The 23244-nt window shown below is 44.2% G+C and overlaps 1 protein-coding gene across 1 annotated transcript in view; it reads right to left on the bottom strand.

Moving 5' to 3' along the window:
* The window catches only part of TOP1 (DNA topoisomerase I), an 85266-nt gene extending 71602 nt beyond the window's left edge, over positions 1-13664 (bottom strand). The window contains exons 1-2 of the mRNA XM_020869731.2: positions 13391-13664; positions 13049-13073 (exon numbers count right to left, since the gene is read on the bottom strand). Of these exons, the coding sequence (XP_020725390.1) occupies positions 13049-13073; positions 13391-13423 (58 nt within the window). The 5' untranslated portion in view covers positions 13424-13664. The remainder of the gene's footprint in view (positions 1-13048; positions 13074-13390) is intronic.
* Positions 13665-23244: the final 9580 nt, after the last annotated feature.

The raw sequence follows: 23244 nt of genomic DNA, 5'->3' as shown, positions 1-23244 counted from the left end.
GGACGGAGGAGCCTGGTAGATTGCAGTCCATGGGGTCGCGAAGAGTCAGACATGACTGAGCGACTTCACTTTCACTTTTCACTTTTATGCACTGGAAAAGGAAATGGCAACCCACTCCAGTGTTCTTGCCTCGAGAATCCCAGGGATGGGGTCGCACAGAGTCAGACACGACTGAAGTGACTTAGCAGTAGCAATAGCATGGGCGTTGTGAAAAAACAAGGAACACTGTTTAAGAGGCTGAATTACTACAAAACTAATTATAGGCTTCATATGAATCAGACTCATTTGCTCAAGGCCACCCAACTACTGACAGTTGAAACCAAGTTTATCTAACTCCAAAGTCTGTATTTCACTGGTAAGCATGTGGACTTTGTCAACTGTCTTTCATTCCTTCTTAAAATGTGAGGCACAATGGGAGAAGGTGAACTTCAAATCTTACTCTATTCCATCGATTCTAAAACCTCAGTGTGTATCAATCACCTCGCTAACTTGTAAAACCTAGATGGGTGAGTCCTGGCTTCCAGGGTTTGAGGCAGGTAGGTCTGGATGAGGCCCAAGAATTTATATTTCCAACAAATTCTCAGACAATGCTGCTGATGATGATCAAGAAACTGCACTTTAAGAACCACTGCTCTATTCAAATCCTGCTACTTCAATCAGTGCCATCAGTAACTAAAGACCCCTAATTTAATCCGCAGATAGTGAACTCCACAGGTTAGATCCCCAGCATTCCTCTGAACTATTCTCCACTTAACCTTCTAAAGCCTGCCTTAACCATCCCAGGAATGTTAGTCTGAAAACCACCTCTCCCTCGTTGTGTGCCCCCTTAGTCACCCAATCTTAAAAGATGACATCATGGGACTTCCCTGGTGGCCCAGTGGCTAAGACTCCATGCTTCCAATGCCGAGGGGCCCAGGTTCAATCCCTGTCAGGGAACTAGATCCCACATGCCACAACTAAAGATCCTATGAGCTGCAACTAAATAAATAAGCATTAAAAAAAAAAAGAAAAAAAAACCTAAAACTCATAGAAGTGTAGGAGAAAATCTTTGTGACCTTGAATTATACAAAGATTTCTTAGACGGAAGACAAAGTACAGTCTGTAAAGTTAAAAACTGGTAAATTGAATTTCATTCAAATTAAAAAAAAAATGACATCAGGATCAAATAGTGGCTAGTTAAACATGGAAGCAGGAGGATCAGAAGTCTGATGAGACACATAGTTAAACAGCTGCAGAGTCAGTTAACTATCTCTGCTATTTATTTAAATGCTCGTTGAAAGGTAGAAGATATTTACAGTGGGGATAAGTAACAAGCTTTTATAAACAGATTTGAACACACTGTTCTGGTCCCTTTTTAAATATTCTGTAAATTTAATAGCTGGACCAATGGAGTAGTACCTTAATCAAATGAAACAAAGGAGACCTTAGCTAAATAAAACACATCAGTTTCTCCAAAGGTGATTTATGGGTTACCTATATTAAAATCATTTTGAACTGTTAAAAGTATATTAAAAATGCAGGTTTCTCAGTAGCACCACAACAGAATCAATTTCTAGGCAAAGGACCAGGATTCTGAAGTTTTACTAAGACAGGTGATTCTTATGCAAATTAGCTTAAGAACAATGGAAATAATGTAAAGCTCTCAGTGTTCTTCAGGTGATCATCAACTAGTCGCTGAACTAGGAGAGAGGGAGGATCCCATTTCACAACTAAACATTTGTCAGAAGCACCAGTATTGACCATATAAAATGAGACAGTGCTCCTGCCCACTTCCTAGTAAGTAATAAGCAAACCATGTAAATTTCTCCAGCCTATGTCTATTTCTCCAGAATGAAAAACTAGAAGAGAACAATAAAGGGCTCAGTGAAAGCCAGAGAAAAGTGGTTACTTCTGGCTTGGGTTTAAGTGTTGACTACAGGCAGATTTCACTGGAAAGGAAACTAAGTATTAAGGCTATGCCTTCAACACTGAAGCAGGCTCTGGGATGTTTCTAACCCCCAAGGAGTTTACAATACTTAATGCTTTCCTAAAAACAGGTAGGAAAATGGAGATGGAATACCAAATTCTGGGTTTCCCAGGTGGCACAGTAGTAAAGAATCCACCTGCCAATGCAGGAGATGGATCCCCTGGAGGAAAAAATGGCAACTCACTCCAATATTCCTGCCTGGAAAATTTCATGAACAGAGGAGCCTGGTGGGCTACAGTCCATGGGGTAGTGACGGAGTGCACACACACACCAAACTCTAAAGACTAAAGAGGTATTCCTGGGTAAAAAGGAATATTTTAACAGAACAAAACATGATTACAGACTTGGGGGAGAAGAACACACACTGAACTTTTTTCTGGGAAATATGGTTGCTGCAGAAGGCCTTTTAAAAAAAAACAGTTTTCAATAAATACACTGAGCAAAAACTTTTTTAAACTTTACCATTTATTTCCTGTCTTAGGTCAGACAGTGTGCAGCATGCATTCCCAACCAGGGATCGGACCAGAGACCCCTGCATTAGAAGTGCAGAGTCTTAACCCACTGGACCACCAGGGAAACCCATGATCAAAATTATCTTTGTTTTTGTACAACACCTACAGGTGTGCATAGTTACACATGTGCAATCAGTATGGATTCTGTTTGATAGTCCCCTAGTCTTTTTTATGCAAACAGTTTTCAATCACTTATAGACATATTTCATCCTATTGTACTTTAAACTATTCCCCTAAAAACTTGAGCTCAATACAAACTACACGACATCTAAATTCAAGGAGTTAGCTCCAGTCCTAAATAAGCTTTAACATTTTCCAGACTATCTAAGGAAAATTTTGAGCCTCTTGTTCACCCAACCAGAATCTCTTTCCCCATAGACAAAACAAGCACATTTCTGCTAATAGACAACTTCCCTGACATTCTGAGATTAGGAAGATGCTAATATCTGTAAAAGATTATAAAGTTCTGAGGAAGTGCCGATTTTTATAACACACTGTACTTAAGGGAAGAAGGTGGTTTGATTTTTAGGTGGAAAGAGTAATTAATTACGGTCAAACCATCACCTGCAAGGAGATCAAACCAGTCAACCCTAAATAGGAAATCAGTCCTGAATATTCGTTGGAAGGACTGATGCTGAAGCTCCAATACTTGGGCCACCTGATGCAAAGAACTGACTCCCTGATGCTGGGAAAGATTGAAGGCAGGAGGAGAAGGGGACAACAGAGGATAGGATGGTTGGATGGCATCACCAACTTGAATGACATTAGTTTCAGCAAGCTCCCGGAACTGGTGATGGACAGGGAAGCCTGGCGTGCTGTGGTCCATGGGGTCGCAAAGAGTCTTACATGACTGAGCAATTGAACTGAAACCATCGCCAGCTGAATCTCTGATGAGGCCACCCCATCTTCTGTATGCTAAGGGAGTTAACTGGGAGACTTTTCTTCTCAGAGCTGGGGTGTGTGGCCTTAGACAGCTTTCAGTTTAAAGTCAAGTGTAACAAGCCAGCAGTTAAGGACTAGCCAATCTGGGCTTCTCCCTTTTTTTGTTTTCTTTTCTGATTAACTAAAACTAAAAATTTTGATGTTAAATAGCAAGAACTACTGCGGTTGCATCTATTCCTGCAAAAACACACTGTAAGAATAAGGCAAAGTAAATCTAATCTTTAGTCTCAATCATTTTCTAGAGTTCAAATCACCATACATAACACAACTATGTGGAGAAGGCAAAGGCACACCACTCCAGTACTCTTGCCTGTAAAATCCCGTGGACGGAGGAGCCTGGTAGGCTGCAGTCCATGGGACCGCTAAGAGTTGGACATGACTGAGCGACTTCACTTTCACTTTTCACTTTCATGCATTGGAGAAGGAAATGGCAACCCACTCCAGTGTTCTTGTCTGGAGAATCCCAGGGACGGGGGGAGCCTGGTGCACTTCCGTCTATGGGGTCGCACAGAGTCGGACACGACTGAAGTGACTTAGCAGCAGGAGCAGCAGCAACAATAGTAATGGGCTTCCCAGGTGACGCAGAGGTAAAGAATCCGCCTGCCAATGCAGGTAGACGCAAGAGAAGTGGATTTGATCCTTGGGTCAGGAAGAGCCCCTGGAAGAGGAAATGGCAACTCATTCCAGTTTCCCAGGACTTTAAGTACTAAGTCTAAACTCTAAAATTTCAGTTCTCCAAATTTAAGAAGATGGTGATTTCACAGGCTTTATTTCAGGCAATGCAGCTCAAGGATTTAAACTATTTCAAGCAAATATAGCCATTGTCATATGAATCTCCTGTGATATTTCCAGTGAATATTTCCAGTCACTGTGGCAAATTTACCTGTTCAGGGAAACCTGAAAACTAATCTTCTAAAATTTATGCACAACAGGTGTCTGATACAAAAATATAATGGAAAATTCACAAAACTTAAAACTAGTTTATGCTTCTATTCCAGGTGAAAAAGGTATAATGAGTTTATAAGTATCCTAAAAAATTTTTTTTTTCTAGAACAGTTACGAGTTTGGACACGTTTGGAAATCTAAGGTTCTAGTTTTCCTTTTTTTTTCTTTTTTTTTTTTAAGGGAGAGGAAAAAAAAATCTCCTAGGATTGGAAATAAATGGAGACATCACTCTTTTTCACTGATAGTGAAGCATTAGCTGCCAGAAAGCACCTTCCATGCCCACTTACCCTGGTACAACAAGAGCCTTTGTACTGAGGCCCAGTGAAAAATATGGAATCCCAAAAGAGGAGGTAAGCATACAGGCGTACAATTTACTAACGTCAAAGTATTTCTTCTGAGAACTCTATGGGTTTGTCTAGTTCATCTGTATTTAGTCACTACAGGTATTTACTTTCTGAATGCTTTAATAAATGAATATGGAAAATTAAAATTTCCATTTGTAATTAAACACAAAACTTTTAGTTTCCTGGGTAGATCTCTAAATACTGCCCCATCCCAAGGGCAAAGGGGTGAAAGTTATTCACTGCTGAAGATTCTTAAACTGTAATTTATCTTATGAGAAACAAAGTGGTTTGTATAGTCATAAAGTCAAGGCAAGTCAGTACCCTCCTGAGTCCTGCCCATCTCAGAATCACAGCAACAGTATCAAATTCAAGGTGCCCAAGTGACTTCCCCTGGCTAAAATCTCACAACACCCAAATTTAAAGAAAGTGAAGATGCTCCCTTTGTTTGGAAGACTACTCAAGCAATCTCTGAAAAGGTGCTTTGGTATTTTTGGTTTGTTTGTTTTTGTTTTTAAGGACTGTCAAGGAACTCAAAATTCTGTTCTAAGTTTTTACATGTCCTAAAATGAACCTCACATGCTATTTAATAGACCCAGTTTACAGGAAAAGGACTAAGAGTCAGAGATTAACTTGCTCAAAGACCACACTATTGAGAGAAGTGCAAGAGCTCAAACTGAAATGTCCTTTCCACTATATTATGGCTACCTGATTTGGCCAGGGGTAGGGGGGACCCTTCTGACCCAAGACTATTCAACTTCTGAATCAGAGAAAAATGATATAAAAGAAAGAGGTGAAAGCTCTGAAGACTTCTAAACCCAATCCTATCTTTGACGTGTTAACATACTGAGGGCAACAGAGCCATGCAGTATTATAATCACTTTCTCACTGTTTTTATTTTTTTTTCTTTTTTCCTACGTACTTTAAGAACCACATATTCCTGAGACGTTTATCTTTGCAAGACTTTAACTCTGAGACTCTTTAAAATTAGAACTATGCTATAATTTTGATCCTACAAAATTATTTTCTCTGGCCTATCTTTAACTGAACATTAATTTTGAAGTCTGCTCCTGTTGTGACAGTTCCCTGATAATCTTTCTGATCCATGGTATAAGATCTCTTAGCCTAAACTTAGATACGGATACACCAACTTTTATTTTACAGTGATTGCTTAATAGTCAAAAGAGAGCTGCATACACCATGCAGTTTGGTTAGCTAAAGACTATCTACCAACTCTAGTCATGTGCTACTTACTGTTCACTGTGCAAATGTCAGAAGATTTAAAATGTTAACAGAGAATATCAGTGAAGGAAGGAAAGAGCCACCAACTCACTACTTCAAACCTAACATTCGAAATAAAACTCCATCTCAGAGCAGATGATGTTTGATCAAAGTTTAAACTTTAAAATGTGGGCACAGAGACACTATCATATACTCATTTAAATCTCAGAAGCCTGTGAGAAATATCATCCTTGTTTATAGATGAGAGAACAGGGGACAGTGGGGCAAGTTTCATAGTAAGAACAGGGACTCATCTAGACTTTTCTGATTTCTATTCCAACTTTCTATTTTACCACAGCTGCTCAAGGGCATAGTATTTCCCCACTAGTTCCCTCTTCATCACCTACACCCCTACTTCAGTAGCAATCTAGTTCCAGTCTTAATACCACAGCATCTCTTGAAGATGTAAGGGGTCTAAGCTATCTCTACCAGCATATAATTAAGGGCAGGCTATGATACCTCATTAGAAGCTTACCAACTACCACCTGACTGGGATTTCCGGAATCTGGGCCAACGCAGTATGCTACCAAAAAGGGGAGATGAGAAGGTGTAAAAAGAAGAAGAAAATTTCCTTTTTTGGTTTCTGGTTCTCCTACAAATACTATTCCCACTAAATTCAGATTTAATGAATACAAAAAACAGTGTCTACCAAACTCTCAAAATCAGCTCCCTTCCTACCACTTACCTTCTGCTGCCCTCAGCTGACTGCAAAGAAATAACGGGGCTACCATACAGGAGATGGGTAAAACAAGGGATCTTAGTCAATGAGATTCCCTAATACACTGATCTTGAAATCTGCTAGATCAGTTTTCTGCCCAACCAGTATTTTGCCTACAAAGCTTTATAAATCTGAGAATTCACATCTGGTAGCAAGCTTGAAATCTGACTTTTACTAACTGGCAAAAGGATATATTTCAGTGTATTCTAATGTAGAAATAACCTTAAACTTAAAAACTGTTTTTTTGTTTGTTTGTTGTGGTAAACTCCAAATAGCCAAGGATATCTCCTCCAAGGAAGGTTCCTGGCCTCTATCTTTCCTAGGCTGTGCTGAGAAAAATACAAGAAAATGTCATCATGCCCAGGGATCTATTAAATGTGTTCTCAACAGCAAAGACAAATCCTCAATTATGCTGATTGCTTAAACACCTTTTGTTGAAGCTTATCTAGTGTCTCAGGAATGCTAATGAACTGAGTTCTTTGGTCCCTTAAATCCACAGAAAGGAAGTTAATTTCAAAGGATCAGAGAGGAATTTTAAGACTGGTAGAGATGCACCTCTACCCAAACCTACTGGGGAGGGCAAAAGGGAGTTGTAAATAAAAATATTTACTATACATTTCAGAAAAATTCTCAAGAACACACAGACAGGTAAAGTTGGCAGGGAGATAACTAAGTGGATCTAAAAATATGACAACAAATTCAAAATGAGTATCTACCGAAAAGAAATTTAAAACTTACGATACCAATCTCCCTTAACTAAAATTTAGAAACATAAACGACAGATGAAGACACAATCCAAAAGTTGATAAAAGGGGGTCTTGCTTGATGATATTACAATCTATGTACCCTGAGTCACTTCTCTCCCAGTGTGGAAAATATTTACAATTTTTCTTGAACATACAAAATAAGTATAATTTTCAATAATATCTAAGTGCTACTAAATCATTGCAGCAAACTATTAGTTATTCCACACAACACTACCAAAATACCATTAATATCTAACAGATATTCCACTATAAGCTTCTTCCCACCTAATAAAACCAAGGCTACACCCAGTGTCACCACACCACTCCCTCATCTTTATCCCCCTGCGTGGTACCCAGGCCCGACGCTATCAACACGGAGCACACCGCACACTGCCCTCACTTAGATAGGCAGGCTGGAGGGGGAGGGCAAAGGTTGGCAAAATGTTAGTTCTTCCATACCGATGGCCTCTATTTTAGATTTCCTACTTTAGCTACTGGCCTGAAGCCATGGGGACGGAAAGCCGCTTCACAAACTTCAATTTACAAGGCATGGAAATATTAAAGACTTCTTCCAACTATTACTACTAAAAGTTTAAACACAATCTAAAAGCTTTCTTTAAACACAGTATCTCCATTCACTTCTAAAGGACCAGATTAGGAAGTTCTCCCATCCCAAGCTTTTTACCTTAAGAAGCCAAATTCTCAACTTCTTGCCCAAACGCCCTCATTTTGCAGTTAATGACTTCAGAAATAACTAAGGGGCAGTCAGATCATCTTAACCATGAGATACAAAAATGTTAGTGAACTGACTCTCATTCCTCTCCAAACGCAATGAATGGACCATATTCTACCTATCTTTCAAAGACAGTGTTTTACTTCAGGATCCCATACCAAACACTCATTTCAAGCATTTCCACTGCCTCATTCAAAAGTAAATAATTACAAGCGAATCTACTTCTCCAAGCGAACCAAGAACTTTAGTGGAGTTCAACATAGTCTCATATGGAAAAGATGCCTTCCCTCACAAAACACCTCCAGAGAAATAACTTCGGATTTGAAGAAAATTAGTATTCGGCATTAAGTATGGCAAAAGTTGTTAAAGATCCATAACATAACATGTGCATTCACACCCAACTACTAACAAGCACAACTGCAGGATGTCTGAAAGAAATACATCCAGAAAGCACAAGAGAATCATTTCCCATTCAATTAGCAACAACAGGTAACTGCTACTATAATTAACACACAACACAAACATATTTAGACTCAAAAGTCAGACTTTTTTTGTACCACTCCTCCACACACATGTGGAAAACAAACAAAAAACCCCAAAGGCCTAATTTTAAAATATAAACTTTAAGACATGTTAAGGATCTCTGGCATTTGTATAAATGATTACTAACTCACTGAGATCCAGAATAAACTAAAGGATTTCTCTTCAAATTCTCACAATTTCCCATTTTCACGCTGATGTTAAAGGAAAAGAGCCAGATTTGATTCTTGTTTTGCTACTATTGGTTAAAATGAGATTCTGGAACAGACCCTGAATTCCTATTTTCCATTTTACTTATCCACTGGTGGCTCAGTTGGCAAAGAATCTGCCTGCAAAGCAGGAGAACCGGATCCGATCCCTGGGTTTGGAAGAGCCCCTGGAAAGGGAATGGCAACCCACTCCAGTATTCTTGCCTGGAGAATTAGATGGACAAAGGAGTCTGGTGGGCTACAGCCCATGGGGTCACAAAGAATCAGACATGACTGAGCAACTAACACACACACACACTTACCAAAAACAAGTATGGGTTGATTACAGTAAGCAATATCATCTAGTTTTTACTTTTCAAACCATGAGCTATTTCCGATTTAGTGACTCCTGGATATTCTCATTTTACCGGTAACTTTGGAATTTAAAATGTTTGTGAGTTCTGACATGTTGGTAATCTAAAAAGCACAGTGTTGACAAGCAATTTTGCTTCATCTATAAAGATTCTACAGCAGCTCACTAATACGGAAAAGGTGCCCCCAAGGAATCCGACTGCAGTGGCAGGAAAGACGACGTTTTGCCTAAGTGTCTCCGGATAGAGGAGGAAGTTGTGCCAGATTTCAGCTGAGGGTGCCATCAGTTTGGTTTTACAAATGTGATGGGAATTTTGAGATCACCCCATCATTAGCCTTTCCACCTGCCACCCCAACCAGTGCCCAGCAGCACAGAAGTAAGTGTAACTATCAGCATCAAAAACAGTTAATATTTAAGTCCACCATCCAGTTTGAATCCACTAAACTAACGAGAACCAACACAAGAGAATGTCAAACAATGATCCCACATGATATTTCTGAGAATAATCACTGATGTCTGGTGAAACCAAGCATTATACTTTACTCATGCCAAAGAGGGAAGAACCCTACAACTCCACAGTAGATGGGCAGAAACTTCAAGCCCTTGAAATGGCAAAAGGACCACTGACTCCCAACCTGATGTCACTATTATCAACTCCAAAGACAGTTTAGCAGTCTGCTCAGCACTGTAGTCATGACTCAGACCCACTTCAACGAGTGCTACCAACACTTAGAAAGGAAGTCTTTTCTCTTAAACAAAAAGTCGTCTTTTTCTTTCATGGTTTCTGCTCCCCAAACTCACAGCAATACTTTAAACATAAAGATAAATATGTTTCGATAACAGATTTATTCCCAGCAGTTGAGTACAGGCCAGAATGTTCTAAATTCTACACAACAGCAACAGTTTCAACTATTGTAAAGAATGAACTCCAAAGGCAAAAAATCCTTTAAATCTTAGAGGATGAGGGCAGGCAAATGAGGGATTTTTGTTTCAACATATGAAACTGGCACAGTCAATCTGTAAGATGGGTTAGGTCCACTTAAAATCATGCTTAAGCAAACTCTTAATACAAAGATCAATAATAACTTCTCTAAGCATAATCAAACATCGATTTTAAAAACTGTCTTCCATATTTACATAAATCAATCACTAGTTACCAGTGTATTACTTAACAAGCACACAGCTACTAATACCACATCTTCTAGACAATATTTACAAAGATAATACTCTGTCAGACTCTCAGTGAGGTGGGAAAGCAGTTACAGTGCTTCTTCTCATGAAGGAGCAGGCTGAGATAAAAAGCAAGCAAACTATCAAATCTTTCCCTCTCACATTTTTCAGCTCTGTGAGAAAGCAGAGATGTGCAGCTTTTAATTTTTTCATGCTAGAATCATATATAGCATGGCAGCTAAGCTCGTGAGCTCTGTGGTGCCCAACTCACTGCCCTTGGGAAAGTCAATAAATACACCTAAGTCTCAGTTTCCTCTTCCATGGAAATAGAGATAATAGTACCTATCTCGTAAGGGTTCTTCCAAGGAAGAAATTAAACTAGATGATCCAACAGAAAAAACTGATGAGATTCATGCTTGCCTGGCAGACAGTAAACATTCAATAAATATTTAGCAATTATTGCTGTTACAAGTGAAAAAACACATCCTAAAAGTCAATAAAGCCAGTTTACTTTGGTCTCTACAAAAATGGCAAACATCTACCCAGCCTACAATCATTCACATATTCAATAGTTCCCTTGTATAACCTCGGTGAGAACCATGGAGGTTAACTTTCTAAGGAGAAAGGACTACACTTTGTTTCACTACTGGAGAGATTACTCAGCCCAGTCTGAGAGTCAAAAAGAACACTTCTTATGTATTAAGGATCCTACCTTCCTCCAAGAAAGGTCAAAAGGACTTCTTCCATCCTTACCTGTCACATCCTTTCTCTGCTCCTACATCCCAAAGAAACCTATCTCACACTGTGGTTTCTGAACTGCAGGGGCCTCATATCGCTCTTTTAAAACTCTTAATAAGGTTGGCTAAACAGAGTTAAGAAATACTCCAAGTCCTGACACTCAGCACCTAGTCTTGCACAACACCAAGCTCAGAAGCTCCCTCCTCTGAGAAATCTCCCCACCCCCAGACAAAGTTAAATTCCCTAGTCACTCGTGCAGCATTTGGGGTACAGGTTTGCCCCAGCACCTACCTTGTAATTAACTAATTATGTCTCCCCAAACAGACTGAAGGCAGGAGCGGCTGTGGGAGCCAAGGGGTTCAGCTCCAGCACTAAACATAGTGCTTCAGCACATACTAGGTGCTCAAGAAATGCTACACTTAACCCAGATTCTCTCCTTGCAGATTACATCTCTTGCTGGATGCCCCACTTGGAAATCTGAACATAAGGCTGCTCTCTGTAGAGTAGGCTAACACCATGGACTGCTGATTACAACATCAGAAAAGCTAGTCATCAGCTTCTCCCATTGGAGAGGTTCCCGGAACCCAAATTCAACTGAGCAGGATTATGTACCATCAGAATCAGTGGGAATTCCCAGCACAGAAGTTACCTTCTCCTTCAGCAGAACTGCTGAAAAGCTCGCAGGGTGAGCTTTTTAGTGGGGGAATCTTCACAGGGTAACTGAAGTGGAAATGCTCAAAGAATATCAAAGATTTGGCTGAAAAGGGTTCAAAAACATAAAGATCTGGCAAAAGCCAGCTAGCTCTCAATTCCTGAAAAACAGCCACTTCTGAAAAAGAATGAACAGGAAGCAGGGTTGGGTACTGGCCACTCTTTGTTTCAATAAATAAAATCTTTTTTTTCTGCCCCGCAGCCCACAAGAAATGGCTAACACACCAGGCCAGATGAGATGTTCAACAACCTCTCGACAACTACACTAAACTACATTTCTAACAAAACACTGCCTTAGGAACCTCAGCCCCACTGAAAAGTTCTAGTCAGTAATATTTTAATTAAAAAAAAGGGGAAATCAATATGCCTGAGCCCAACATTGACAATGGCTAGCCCACAGAGGACTTGCAAACTTTCTGAAGGGAGGTACCACTACCTTTGCAAAGAACACAACTTGGGGAAAGCAACCTCAAAATACGAAGCACTCCACAAGGAGGGCTTTAGTTTTAGAGCCCTATTTCCTACCGTAAACATCGTACCCAGCAAGGGGGAAAGGAAAAAAAAAAACCAACAGTTGCCGAAGGGCAGCTTTCATTCTGGAAGCAGAAAAGGAAACAAACACGAAAAGCAGTAAGCAGGATAACCCCCAAAATAAAGTTCTCTTTGGGCAAAAATAGTAACAATTCAGGCTCCCACCCTTCCCTCTGGTGAGGTCTGTGATTTATACGGCTTTGCTCCGCAGAAAGCTCTTTCTGGGCAGCTCAAGGAAGGAGCCGAGGGAGGGAGAGAAAGACACACAGGCACAGAAAGGAGAGGAGAGAGAAAAAGAAAATGGCGCAGAGACTAAGTCCCGACTGTCGACAAGGCGACTTTCCCGGGAGGAATCCGGGCCTGGAAAGGCTGCCCGAGGCCCGGCGGCGGGCGACGCGGGGTCTCCGTAGCCCCCTCTTGGGATGGCCGCGATCTGGGGGGTCTGGGGTCCCCGGAAAGGGGGTCCAGAGGCGGCCCGAGGGGAACAATGGGGCCGGTGAGCGAGGAGCCGGGACTTAGTCTCTGGGACGCCATGTCTGTCCTCTGCCCGGCTCGGGCCGGGCGCGGGGCCGGCGGCCGCGGACTCGGGGGTCGGGAAGGGGGGCGCACTCACCATTCAGTCGGAAATCCGCCTCGATCTGCGGAGAGAAAAGGAGGGACCATGAAACAACAGGCACATTCACCCCGCGGGCAGCGGGCGAGCGCGCGCGGCCGGGAGCCGGGCCCACCCTGCGCCCCCCGGGAAGAGGGGGCCCCGGGAACGGCCTGAAGGGCCAGCCGGCACCCCCAAACTGTAAGTTGGCGGCTTCCGCCCAGGTCCTGGGGAGCCGACGTCCGCCGGCTGGCCGCCCCTGGCCAGGGGCTCTGGCCTGTCAAAGCAGCCGGGCCGAGGCCGGGGCCTCTGAGCCGGGGGTCGCGGAGGGCCGAGGCACAGCCGGGCCTGGCAGGGCCGTACCTGGGAATCGTTGTGGAGGTGGTCCCCACTCATGTCGGCCGGAGCGGCGAGGGGCGCCAAGAAGACGAAGACAGTCGCGGCCGGCCTGTGTGGGCGGACAGGAGACACCCGGAGGCTCCGGGAGGCGCGGGGGAAAGGTGATGGGGCGGGCTCTAGACTACCGGAACCGCTGAGGCGGCGACAGCGGCGGCGAGGCTGACGGACTGCCGGGCGGGCGGCGAGAGCAGACCCCAGCAGTTGTGTAACAGCCTAAGTTCGCATTTCGGCTCACTGCGCCTGCGCGGCCGCTTTTAAAAGCGACGTCGCTGACGTCAGAGGCTCGCGGAAGGAGGCCGACAGTGGCGGGGCCCGCCCCCTCGCGCTTCCTAAGGGGGGACCCGGCTTTGCATCGCAAGCCCCGCCCCTTTAGCCCTCGCGCGCCTCTGTGATTTGCATAAGGAACTGACTCCTCCCACGGCCGCCCACCCAGAACAACCTTCTCTTCCTCTCCCAGCCCTTTTTCTCCGAACCCAGATCCCTCCCCTGGGCAGTGCGCAGGCGCAGCCTGGACACCGCCTCCTGGCCTGGGCCGGCAGCTCGGCCACGTGGTGGGCCTTTAAAGGCCGCCGCGGGACAGCGTCAGGCCCCGGCCAAGCTGGTATCCCAGACGCTTCTGCATCTTCCCGGAGCTGCAAATACCTTGGCAGCTGAGGTCCCCAAGTTCTCACCAGCTATTCTTCGCTCGCTAACCAGAACCCGAGGCTGCTTGGAGGGAGCCTTTGTCCTGGCCTTCCAACTTCTGGATGATAGCAGGACCACTTCTTAAAATGTATTTAAATTGTTCAACTCGCCAAAGGTCTGGTTTAGCCCCAGTTTTCTGCCCGTACGGGTAGTCCCAAGTAACAAGAGGCCTGATTTCGTTTGTGCATTCTTCAAATATCCCTGAGCCAGGAATTGTGCTAGGAAAAGGAGTGGGGTAGGAGCCGAATGGAACCGAATCGCGGGGTAAACACGACCTGTCTGTGTACCCCGCTGTGTCCTTAGCGCGCTGCGAAGCATAGCGGGGAGAAATTGGAGAAAGAACTGCAGCTTATGGCGTATCTACTGTGCTCTCCGCTCTCATTTCTCACAATAGCTCTGTGAGGTCGTCTATTTTGCTAAAGTTAAACTGTGTCAGACAGTGTGTGTTAGTCGGTCCTTCCTATCCGACTCTCTGCAACCGCATGAACTGTAGCCCACCAGGTTCCTCTCTCCATGAAATTCTCCAGGCAAGAATACTGGAGTGGATAGCCTTTCTCTTCTCCAGGGGATCTTCCTGACCCAGGGATCGAGCTTGGGTCTCCTGCATTGCAGGCAGATTCTTTACCATCTGAGCCACCACGGAAGTCCAAGTGTCAGAGATAAATAACCTACTAACCTTCCTGACATCTACATTTGGATACCTCACAGGTTTCTCCAAGGCTTATCTTGCCTTCTTCCTCCACCATGCCGGCGAGCTGAATCGCTAAATCCTATCCCATTCTGCGACCCCATGGACTGTAGCCTGCCAGGCGTTCTTTAAGCAAGAATATTCGAGTGAATTGCCATTTCCTCCCCCAAGGGATCTTCCCCACCCAGGGAGCCAACCTGTATCTCCTGCATTTGGCAGGTGGATTCTTTACTTCTGAGCCACCTGGTAAGCCCCGAAGCTAGAAAAGCTCCACCCTGAACACCTTCCTCTCCATTTCTCAAGTCCAGCTGATTGCATTGCTTCAAGCCTCTCTCCCTCACCCACACACCTGTGAAGTGTGCATTATCTCTTGCTTGAATTCTTACAATACATTCCTAACAGGAATCCCTACTTCCCTTTTGGCCGTCTCACAGTTACTCTGCAGCAGTAGACGAAGTGCTCTTTCAACACCAGGTCTAACCATTATGCTTTCCCACAACTTCTCTCATCTTAGGACAAAGTTCAGAGTTCTTAAAGTAGCTGCCAAGATCCTGAATAACTGGCTTAATTCAAGCGTGACCCTTGTGAATTTTTCTATTATTTATTACCACTTCCTGTATTATTATTGCTGCATATGAACCTTCAAGTTGTGAACTTTCAAAGATGCAAAGGTGCCCCTGTATGCCAGCTGTTGTACTGTATCACTGTACCTTTCACGGTGCTATCCTGTAAGATAAAAAAGAACATTTTCTTGGATATTTCTGTATCCTGGTGGTGCAGTGGATTGGAATCCGCCTGTCAGTGCAGGGGACACAGGTTCATTCCCGAGTCCGAGAAGATCCCACATACTGTGGAGCCACTGGGCCTTTGTGCCACAACTACTGAAGCCCGAATGCCTGGAGCCTGTGCTGCGCAATAAGAGAAGCCACCACAATGAGAGTATCGCTTCTGGAGAGTAGCCCCCACTCTCCGCGTCTAGAGAAAGCCTGCAGGCAGCAACAGAGACCCAGTACAATCAAAAACAACAAAATAAATAATTTGTTTTAATGTTTTATTTTTTGTGTTTGTTTGTTATGTGTTACTGTGTGAAAAGTATTATAAACCTGTTACAGTCAGTCAGTCAGTTCAGTCGCTCACTTGTGTCTGACTCTTTGCGACCCCATGAATCGCAGCACGCCAGGCCTCCCTGTCCATCACAAACTCCTGGAGTTTACTCAAACTCATGTCCATCGAGTCGGTGATGCCATCCAGCCATCTCATCCTCTGTCGTCCCCTTCTCCTCCTGCCCCCAAACCCTCCCAGCATCAGGGTCTTTTCCAATGAGTCAACTCTTCGCATGAGGTGGCCAAAGTACTGGAGTTTCAGCTTCAGCATCAATCCTTCCAATGAACACCCAGGACTGATCTTTAGAATGGACTGGTTGGATCTCCTTGCAGTCCAAGGGACTCTCAAGAGTCTTCTCCAGCACCATAGTTCAAAAGCATCAATATTTCAGCACTCAGCTTTCTTCACAGTCCAACTCTCACATCCATACATGACCACTGGAAAAACCATAGCCTCGACCAGACGGACCTTTGTTGGCAAAGTAATGTCTCTGCTTTTTAATATGGTATCTAGTTGGTCATAACGTTCCTTCTAAGGAGTAAGCGTCTTTTAATTTCATGGCTGCAGTCACCATCTGCAGTGATTCTGTTACTGTGTGAAAAGTATTATAAACCTGTTACAGGACAGTGCTATATAGCCAATGATGTTAGTTGGATACCTAGGCTAACTTTGTTGGACTCACGAATGTGCTCTCAGAATGGAAGTCACGCGAATGTAGGGGAATTACTGTACTTAATGTTTTAATTCATCCCTCTTCTTTCTTTAGTTTCATCCTAAGTAATAATATCTATGAAATAATAAGTTTATGAAATTATCTACAAATAAACTATGAAAAGTGTTCATTCATGGACTGTTGAAATCATATCTAGTGGCAAACACTTTAATTCTAATTCATTGGAAAAAATTAATGCTTGTGAATGCTTCAAAGCTCAATCTTAATATTATTTTCTCCGTTCCACAGTCCCTGACTCCTCCTTCCTGACCAAGATCAAGTGCCCCCTTCATTGAGTATCCTTTTCCTTTGTGACACTTGTCACAACTTTTATTAGGTTAGTAATGGTGGTAACTGGTGATTTTATGTCTCTCTGCCCTACCGAATGCCAGGTCTGTGAGGGCTGGGACCTTGTCTGTCTTGCTTAGCACTTGATCCCCAGCACCCAGCCAGAGATCCTACAGAAGAGGCATGTGATCAATGAGGGAATGAAAGGAGGGTAGTGCAGTGGTTAGGACCACACATGGAAGTCAAACCAATCTAGTTTTGAGTTCTGCTCTATAATATTGACATGTTTTTAAACATATACTTATATATTATTATCTGTTTATATATAGTTTCAGAAGGAGGAACCTCTTGAGAGAATTTAGCAGAGATCCCATTTTATGTATACACACACACACACACACACATATATATAGTCATATATATACTCCTTCTTTATTAACTCCATGACATCAGGCAAGTTGCTTAACTCCTCTGAGTCCCAGTTTCCTTATCTGGACAATGATGATAAGGGTGGAAAATTTTTAATTATTTACTTTCGGTTGTGCTGGGTCTTCGTTGCTGCGCATGGGCTTTCTCTAGTTGTGGGGCAAGCAGGGGCTACTCTTCATTGTGGTGCAAGGGCTTCTCATTGTGGTGGCTTCTCTTTTTGAGGAGCAGAAGCTCTAGGGCTCACGAGCTTCAGTAGTTGTGGTGCGTGGCCTCAGCGGTTGTGGCTTTCAGGCCTAGATCACGTGGGTTTAGTTGCTCCATGGCATGTGGAATCTTCCTGGAGCAAGGATGGAACCCACTTGCCCTGCATTGGCAGGTGGATTCTTATCCACTGTACCACTAGGGAAGAACCGTAAGTGTAGAATTTTAAGAGATTTTTTCTTTTTTTTAAGCTGTTGGAGAATACAACTAGTAAGTGGTGAGTTTTGGATTGACACTCGGGTCCTCCTACCTCCAAAGCTATGTTCTCTCTCTCAAGCAAGTTGCCAGAACCAGTTTCACCTTGCTTTTGGATTCTTTCATCATAGTCTTTCCATCTTGGGATCAATTGCAGGCCACCAGGTGAGGTATGTGACTTCTACTTGTTTGCTACTGTAAGGCCAAAGTAATTTGAGGAGTGCTTTAAGGCAGACAGTGCCTCCTAACACTTCTCCACCACCACCCTCCAAAGCCAGGGAGAATCTGCATTTATTTCCCAGGTACCTCCAAGGAAGATCAGAATAGCCATGAAAACACAACAGACATGCTAAAAGGGCACACGAGCACAGTCCCCATGCACAAACATGCAGCTATCTGGGCACCTTTGTTGGAGGCTGAACTTCCCTGCCAGAATGCGTGATGATGGTGCTTTGAGGTTGGCTGTCTTACTCAAGGCCACCTGGCCCCTCTCTGATTCCTGATACTTCAATCTGGTGTCCCCACGATATGGTCCACCCACCCCTAGCACTTGAGAAAACTATAGATAATGCCTGTATAGACATCTTAATTTTAATGATTATGTATATGTATTTCCATGTGTATGAGAAAAAAATTTTAACCATCACATCAAATCCATGATTTTAAGGAATCTCTGTTTGGAATGGGGCTTTTAAAAAAGTTGATTGATTTAAATAACAATGTGAAGGAATGGCACAGAGGGAACATATAAGACAAACTCCAGAAAGGTTAGAGGGAAACAAATGAGGCTTGGGAAACATTACTTTTTAAATCAAGACTGCTCACTCATGGGCCATCCTAACCCCTGTAAAAATAACTAGCAGATGACAGCTGATGTTGTAGGCCTGTTTCCAATGTGAGAGGTAGATGATTTATCAATATTCCACTAAAAGAAGGGCTCCATATACAAATACATACATTGTTATGATTTAAAGTTAAACAGGTCTTTCCTCACGAGACTTCCCAGAGTCGTCCATATGCTGATGCACATGGCAGGAAGCATCTCCAAAATGTATGTAAGCCCAGAAATCTTTTTTTTTTTCTTTCCCAGAGTGCTTCTTAAGACTGGGCTCTTTGGAATGACCAGCACTCAGGCTTCTTGTTCTAGATGGTCACCCAAGATACAGCCCATAGTCATTTGCTTCTGACTTGCATGGGATTGTTCTTGTTGCCTTAACCCAAGTCTTGGCTCCCAGAACTGAACATGTCTAGGGTTGTCTGAACAGCTTTTGCTTTTCAGGGAACCTGTGCTTCTGCATAGTGTACACAAATGTACAAATATGATGTTGTCCCTCTGGCTACAGTTGTGTGACCCAAGCTGAGCCACTCAGATGAACTTCCTTGAGACTTTGGAGCCAAGAAAGAGAAAGTGGTTTGGTCTCTCTTCCTGCAGATGGATCTGCAGTATGTAAATCAGAAAGCTGCCCTGCTGGTATTTTCTGCCAAAAGGGCCAGAGAGAGCTGGGGGCAAGGAAGAGAGAAGGAAGAGAAGAGAAGGCCCTGATGGAGTTCAGGGTCCTCAGTTCCTAGTATCTCTTGAGGCTTTATTTCCCCAGATCCTGTGCCTTTAAATAAATTCCCCTTTTTGCTTCATGGAGGTCTGATGGGTCACTAAAGACCAAGAACTCTACGTTATACCAAGTCCTAATCTACACTCGGCTCCTGCGCACTCTCAAGGCCTCTGTTTTCTTTTGGTCCTGGATCTGGGCCCCTCTTGTTATGGCACCTGGATGCCCCCTAGAGTTTTAATCTTGGATGTTGGCATAGCCTCGACTGGCAATTCTTGGGCAGCAACATCTTCTAGTTCTCCTTTCCTATCTGTGCCTTGCCTAAGGACCTGCTGCCCTTTCAAGACTTAGATGATGCTCAAAATAGAACCTGCTTGATACCCCAGAAAGGACACCCAGGCTGGCCATTGCAGTAACAACTAGACACACCCTTTGCCTGTTGGTAATGGCCCAGCAAAGGTTAAATTTTGTGGAATAAAAAAGGAGAGGAACAACAACAACAACAAAAATTAAAAAAAAAAAAAAAAGGAGAGGAGCAACAGAAAAGCTGGCAGCCCTGGAGTCGTGGAATGAGAAGTGAAAGTCTCTCAGTTGGGTCTGACTGTTTGTGACCCCATGGACTATATAGTCCATGGAATTCTCCAGGCCAGAATACTGGAGTGGGTAGCCTTTCCCTTCTCCAGGGGATCTTCCCAACCCAGGGATCAAACCCAGGTCTCCCGCATTGCCCAATCCAGGGATCAGACCCAGGTCTCCAATCACTGCAGGCAGATTCTTTACCAGCTGAGCCACAGGAGGACAGACGATAAAGACGTAGGAGCATGGTCAAGTGGGGAATCTACTTTCACAGTCTTACTTTGTCTTCCTGCCAGAAGATATCTTTTCTGTGATGAGGACATGTATTCATTCCACCACTATTCCCCAAGAAATGAGGGAGTATATAGGTTATATGCAGGGGCTTCCCAGGTGGCTCAGTGGTAAAGAATCTTCCTGCCAATACAGGAGATGTAGGAGACGCAGATTCAATCTCTGGGTAGGGAAGATCCCCTGGAGGAGGAAATGGCAACCCACTTCAATATTCTTGCCTGGTGAATCCCATGAATAGAGGAGCCTAGCAGTCTATATAGTCCATGGGGTTGCACAGAGTCAGGCACAACTGACCGACTGAGGACACACACATACACACACACACACACATACACAGGCTATATGTGTGATAGATAGGTACTATGCTACGCCCTGGGGACACAGATATTAATAAGACCAAATCCTTTTGTTGGAGAAGTTCTTAGTTTGATAACAAGATAAACATATTCCCCAACTGTTACCATAAGGTACGAAGAATAACATGGCGGAGATGGCCAGCTACTGGTTGCTATGGGAACACTGGGAAGGAGGTGTTCAACTCACCAGGGGTGGCAGGGCGGGCAATATGAGAGACTTCTGGTCGGATGCCATTCTCTAAAGATGTGGAGGCAGCCTGTGGGAGAAAAAGGACGGTGCTGCAGGAAGAAGAGCCAGCTGGGCCAAGGCTGAGCATCCTGGGCAGGGACAGCTTTGGTCAGGACGGAGCAGAGGGCACCTGTGAAGATAAACCAGAGAAGGAGGCCGGGCAGGTGGGGATGCCTCCCTTGGTGACGGCGGAGCTCCCGCAGGGCGAGCTGTCATGGGGTTTTGAGGAGGTGTGAGACAAACCATGGGCAGCATGGTAGGGGAGAGTTTGGCAGAGCTGATGCTGGAGACACGCAGATTAAGCAGGAGGCCCATGGAGGCTACTGCAAGTGTCTCAGAAGCATCAATAAGCACGGGGTTGGGAGGTCGTTTGGAATAACTGAGGAGGCAGCCCTTGAAGGGGACAGCAGGATATTGACTTGTGACCAGGGTACTGCCCTAGGAGAACTTAGGACAGCAGCTGTCCCTGAATCTCCCTCTCACACGTATGCTGCTGGGACATCCTGCTGCCCCTCGGGTCCAGCCACCTCCACATACAGCACCAGCAGGCTGGGGGCGGCAAAGAGGCGGGAACTGGGGCTCCAGGAAATCCTGGATAATTCTGGGGGTGAGTGCAACCCCAGGCTGACTCAGCATGACTCTCCCAAGAAGATGGAAAAGAGACGACAGCCCTGCTCGATAACCAGCAGGGGTTATCGAAACAAAGAAAAAGAAACGGGACTTCCCTGGTGGTCCAGTGGTTAAGACTCTGAGCTCCCAGTGCAGGGGGCTTGGGTTCGATCCCTGGTGGGAGAATTACGATCCCACATGCCACACAGATTGGCCAAAATATTTAAAATGATAATAATAAAATAACCAGCAGGCAAGAGCTTTGCCAAGATCAGGTTCAGAAGAAATATACCTGCCCATGCCCTTAACAAACTCTTGGACCCCTACATCCCATCTCTTCCACCTTCAGCATTTTCTCTCCCTCCTACCTGGCAACTTCTCCACTTATTCCCCCCTCTCAGCTTTCTTTCTTGACCTTGTTAAAAATAATCTCTCACATTAATCGATTACTTCCCACGTGCTCTCCCCTGGACTAAGTGCTTCCCGTACATTATCTTACTTAATCCTCACAATAACCTTTATCAAGCTGATACTACTAGTTTCATCATTTTACAAACCAGGAAACTGAGGCTTAGGAAGATTAAGTTAATTGGTCACACAGTTATTAAGTTGTGGGGCAATGATTTGAACCCAAGAGGTGTTACTATAGAGCCCACAGTCTCTTAATTCCTGTGCTGCCTCTGAAGGTCCTTAGGTCACTGCTTCTCTTGGCATGCTTGAAGTATTTGGAAAGGATAGTCCATGCTTGCTGCCTTTTCTGCCTTATAATTGGATTATAAGCCCTTATATTACAACCCTTTAAATGGTGTTGATCTGACTTCCATTCTAATCAGAGACTTCCTAGTTTGCAAATAGGTTAGCTTTATTCTCCTCCACCTTCCCGCAGTACTCAGTGATGCTGGGCATATTCTTTGGGTCCTTTCCATTTGGTTCCAGTGACCATGAATTCTCTTGGTTTTCCTCCTACGTCTGCAAATGCCATTATTTCTGCCTCCTCCTCTTCTCCCAGCACAATGTCAGCATGCCCACAACTTCTGTCCTCAATCTTCTTTTCTCTCTATCCACCCTCCTCCTGGAAGCTTTATAGACTCTATGCTGACTCCTACAGAGAGCCTGTCAAATGGGTATCTCAAGGCTTGACTTCTTTTTGGAGCTACAGAAACATTCACCCATCTGCCCTTCCCTGGTGGCTCAGAGGGTAAAGAATCTGCCTGCAATGCAGGAGACCCAGGTTGGACCCCTGGGTTGGGAAGATCCCCTGGTGAAGGGAATGGCAACCCACTCCAGTATTCTTGCCTGGAGAATCCCATGGACGGAGGAGCCTGGTGGGCTACAGTCCATGGGGGTTGCAAAGAGTTGGACATGACTGAGTGACTAACACACACAAACTACTGCGTGTGTTCCCTTGATGGTCCCCTCAGTCCTTTTCACCTGGATCTACCCTTCCCTTCTGTGGTCTCTGCTTGGTGAATTGGTCTATCCAGCCCCTTCCTAGTCAAGCAGCTCAAATCTTTAGAGCCTGTTGAATTGATCCCTTCCTCCCCATCCCATTAGTGGCTATCTCTCTGGAGTCTGCCAAGATCTATTTCTGTGATTATCTGTCCCTCTTCCCCCCAGGTACGCATGGCATCTGCCCCTTCCCTGGCTTTCCTGCATAACACACACATACACATAAATATCACAACGCCTATGAACCAGGTGCCTGGTGCCAAGGATTTAGCCATAAATTAGACAGACAAGGTCCCTTCCCTCAAGGAGCTCAGGCCTGGTAGGTAGGACAGACAAGAGAACAAGTCGTTCCACTTACTCTGTTAAATGCTTTGGGGATAATGCATAGCATGTTTGCTAC

The sequence above is a fragment of the Odocoileus virginianus genome, chromosome 9 (assembly GCF_023699985.2).
Source record: "Odocoileus virginianus isolate 20LAN1187 ecotype Illinois chromosome 9, Ovbor_1.2, whole genome shotgun sequence".
NCBI lineage: Eukaryota > Metazoa > Chordata > Mammalia > Artiodactyla > Cervidae > Odocoileus > Odocoileus virginianus.
This window is presented reverse-complemented; position numbering and strand designations above follow the sequence as displayed.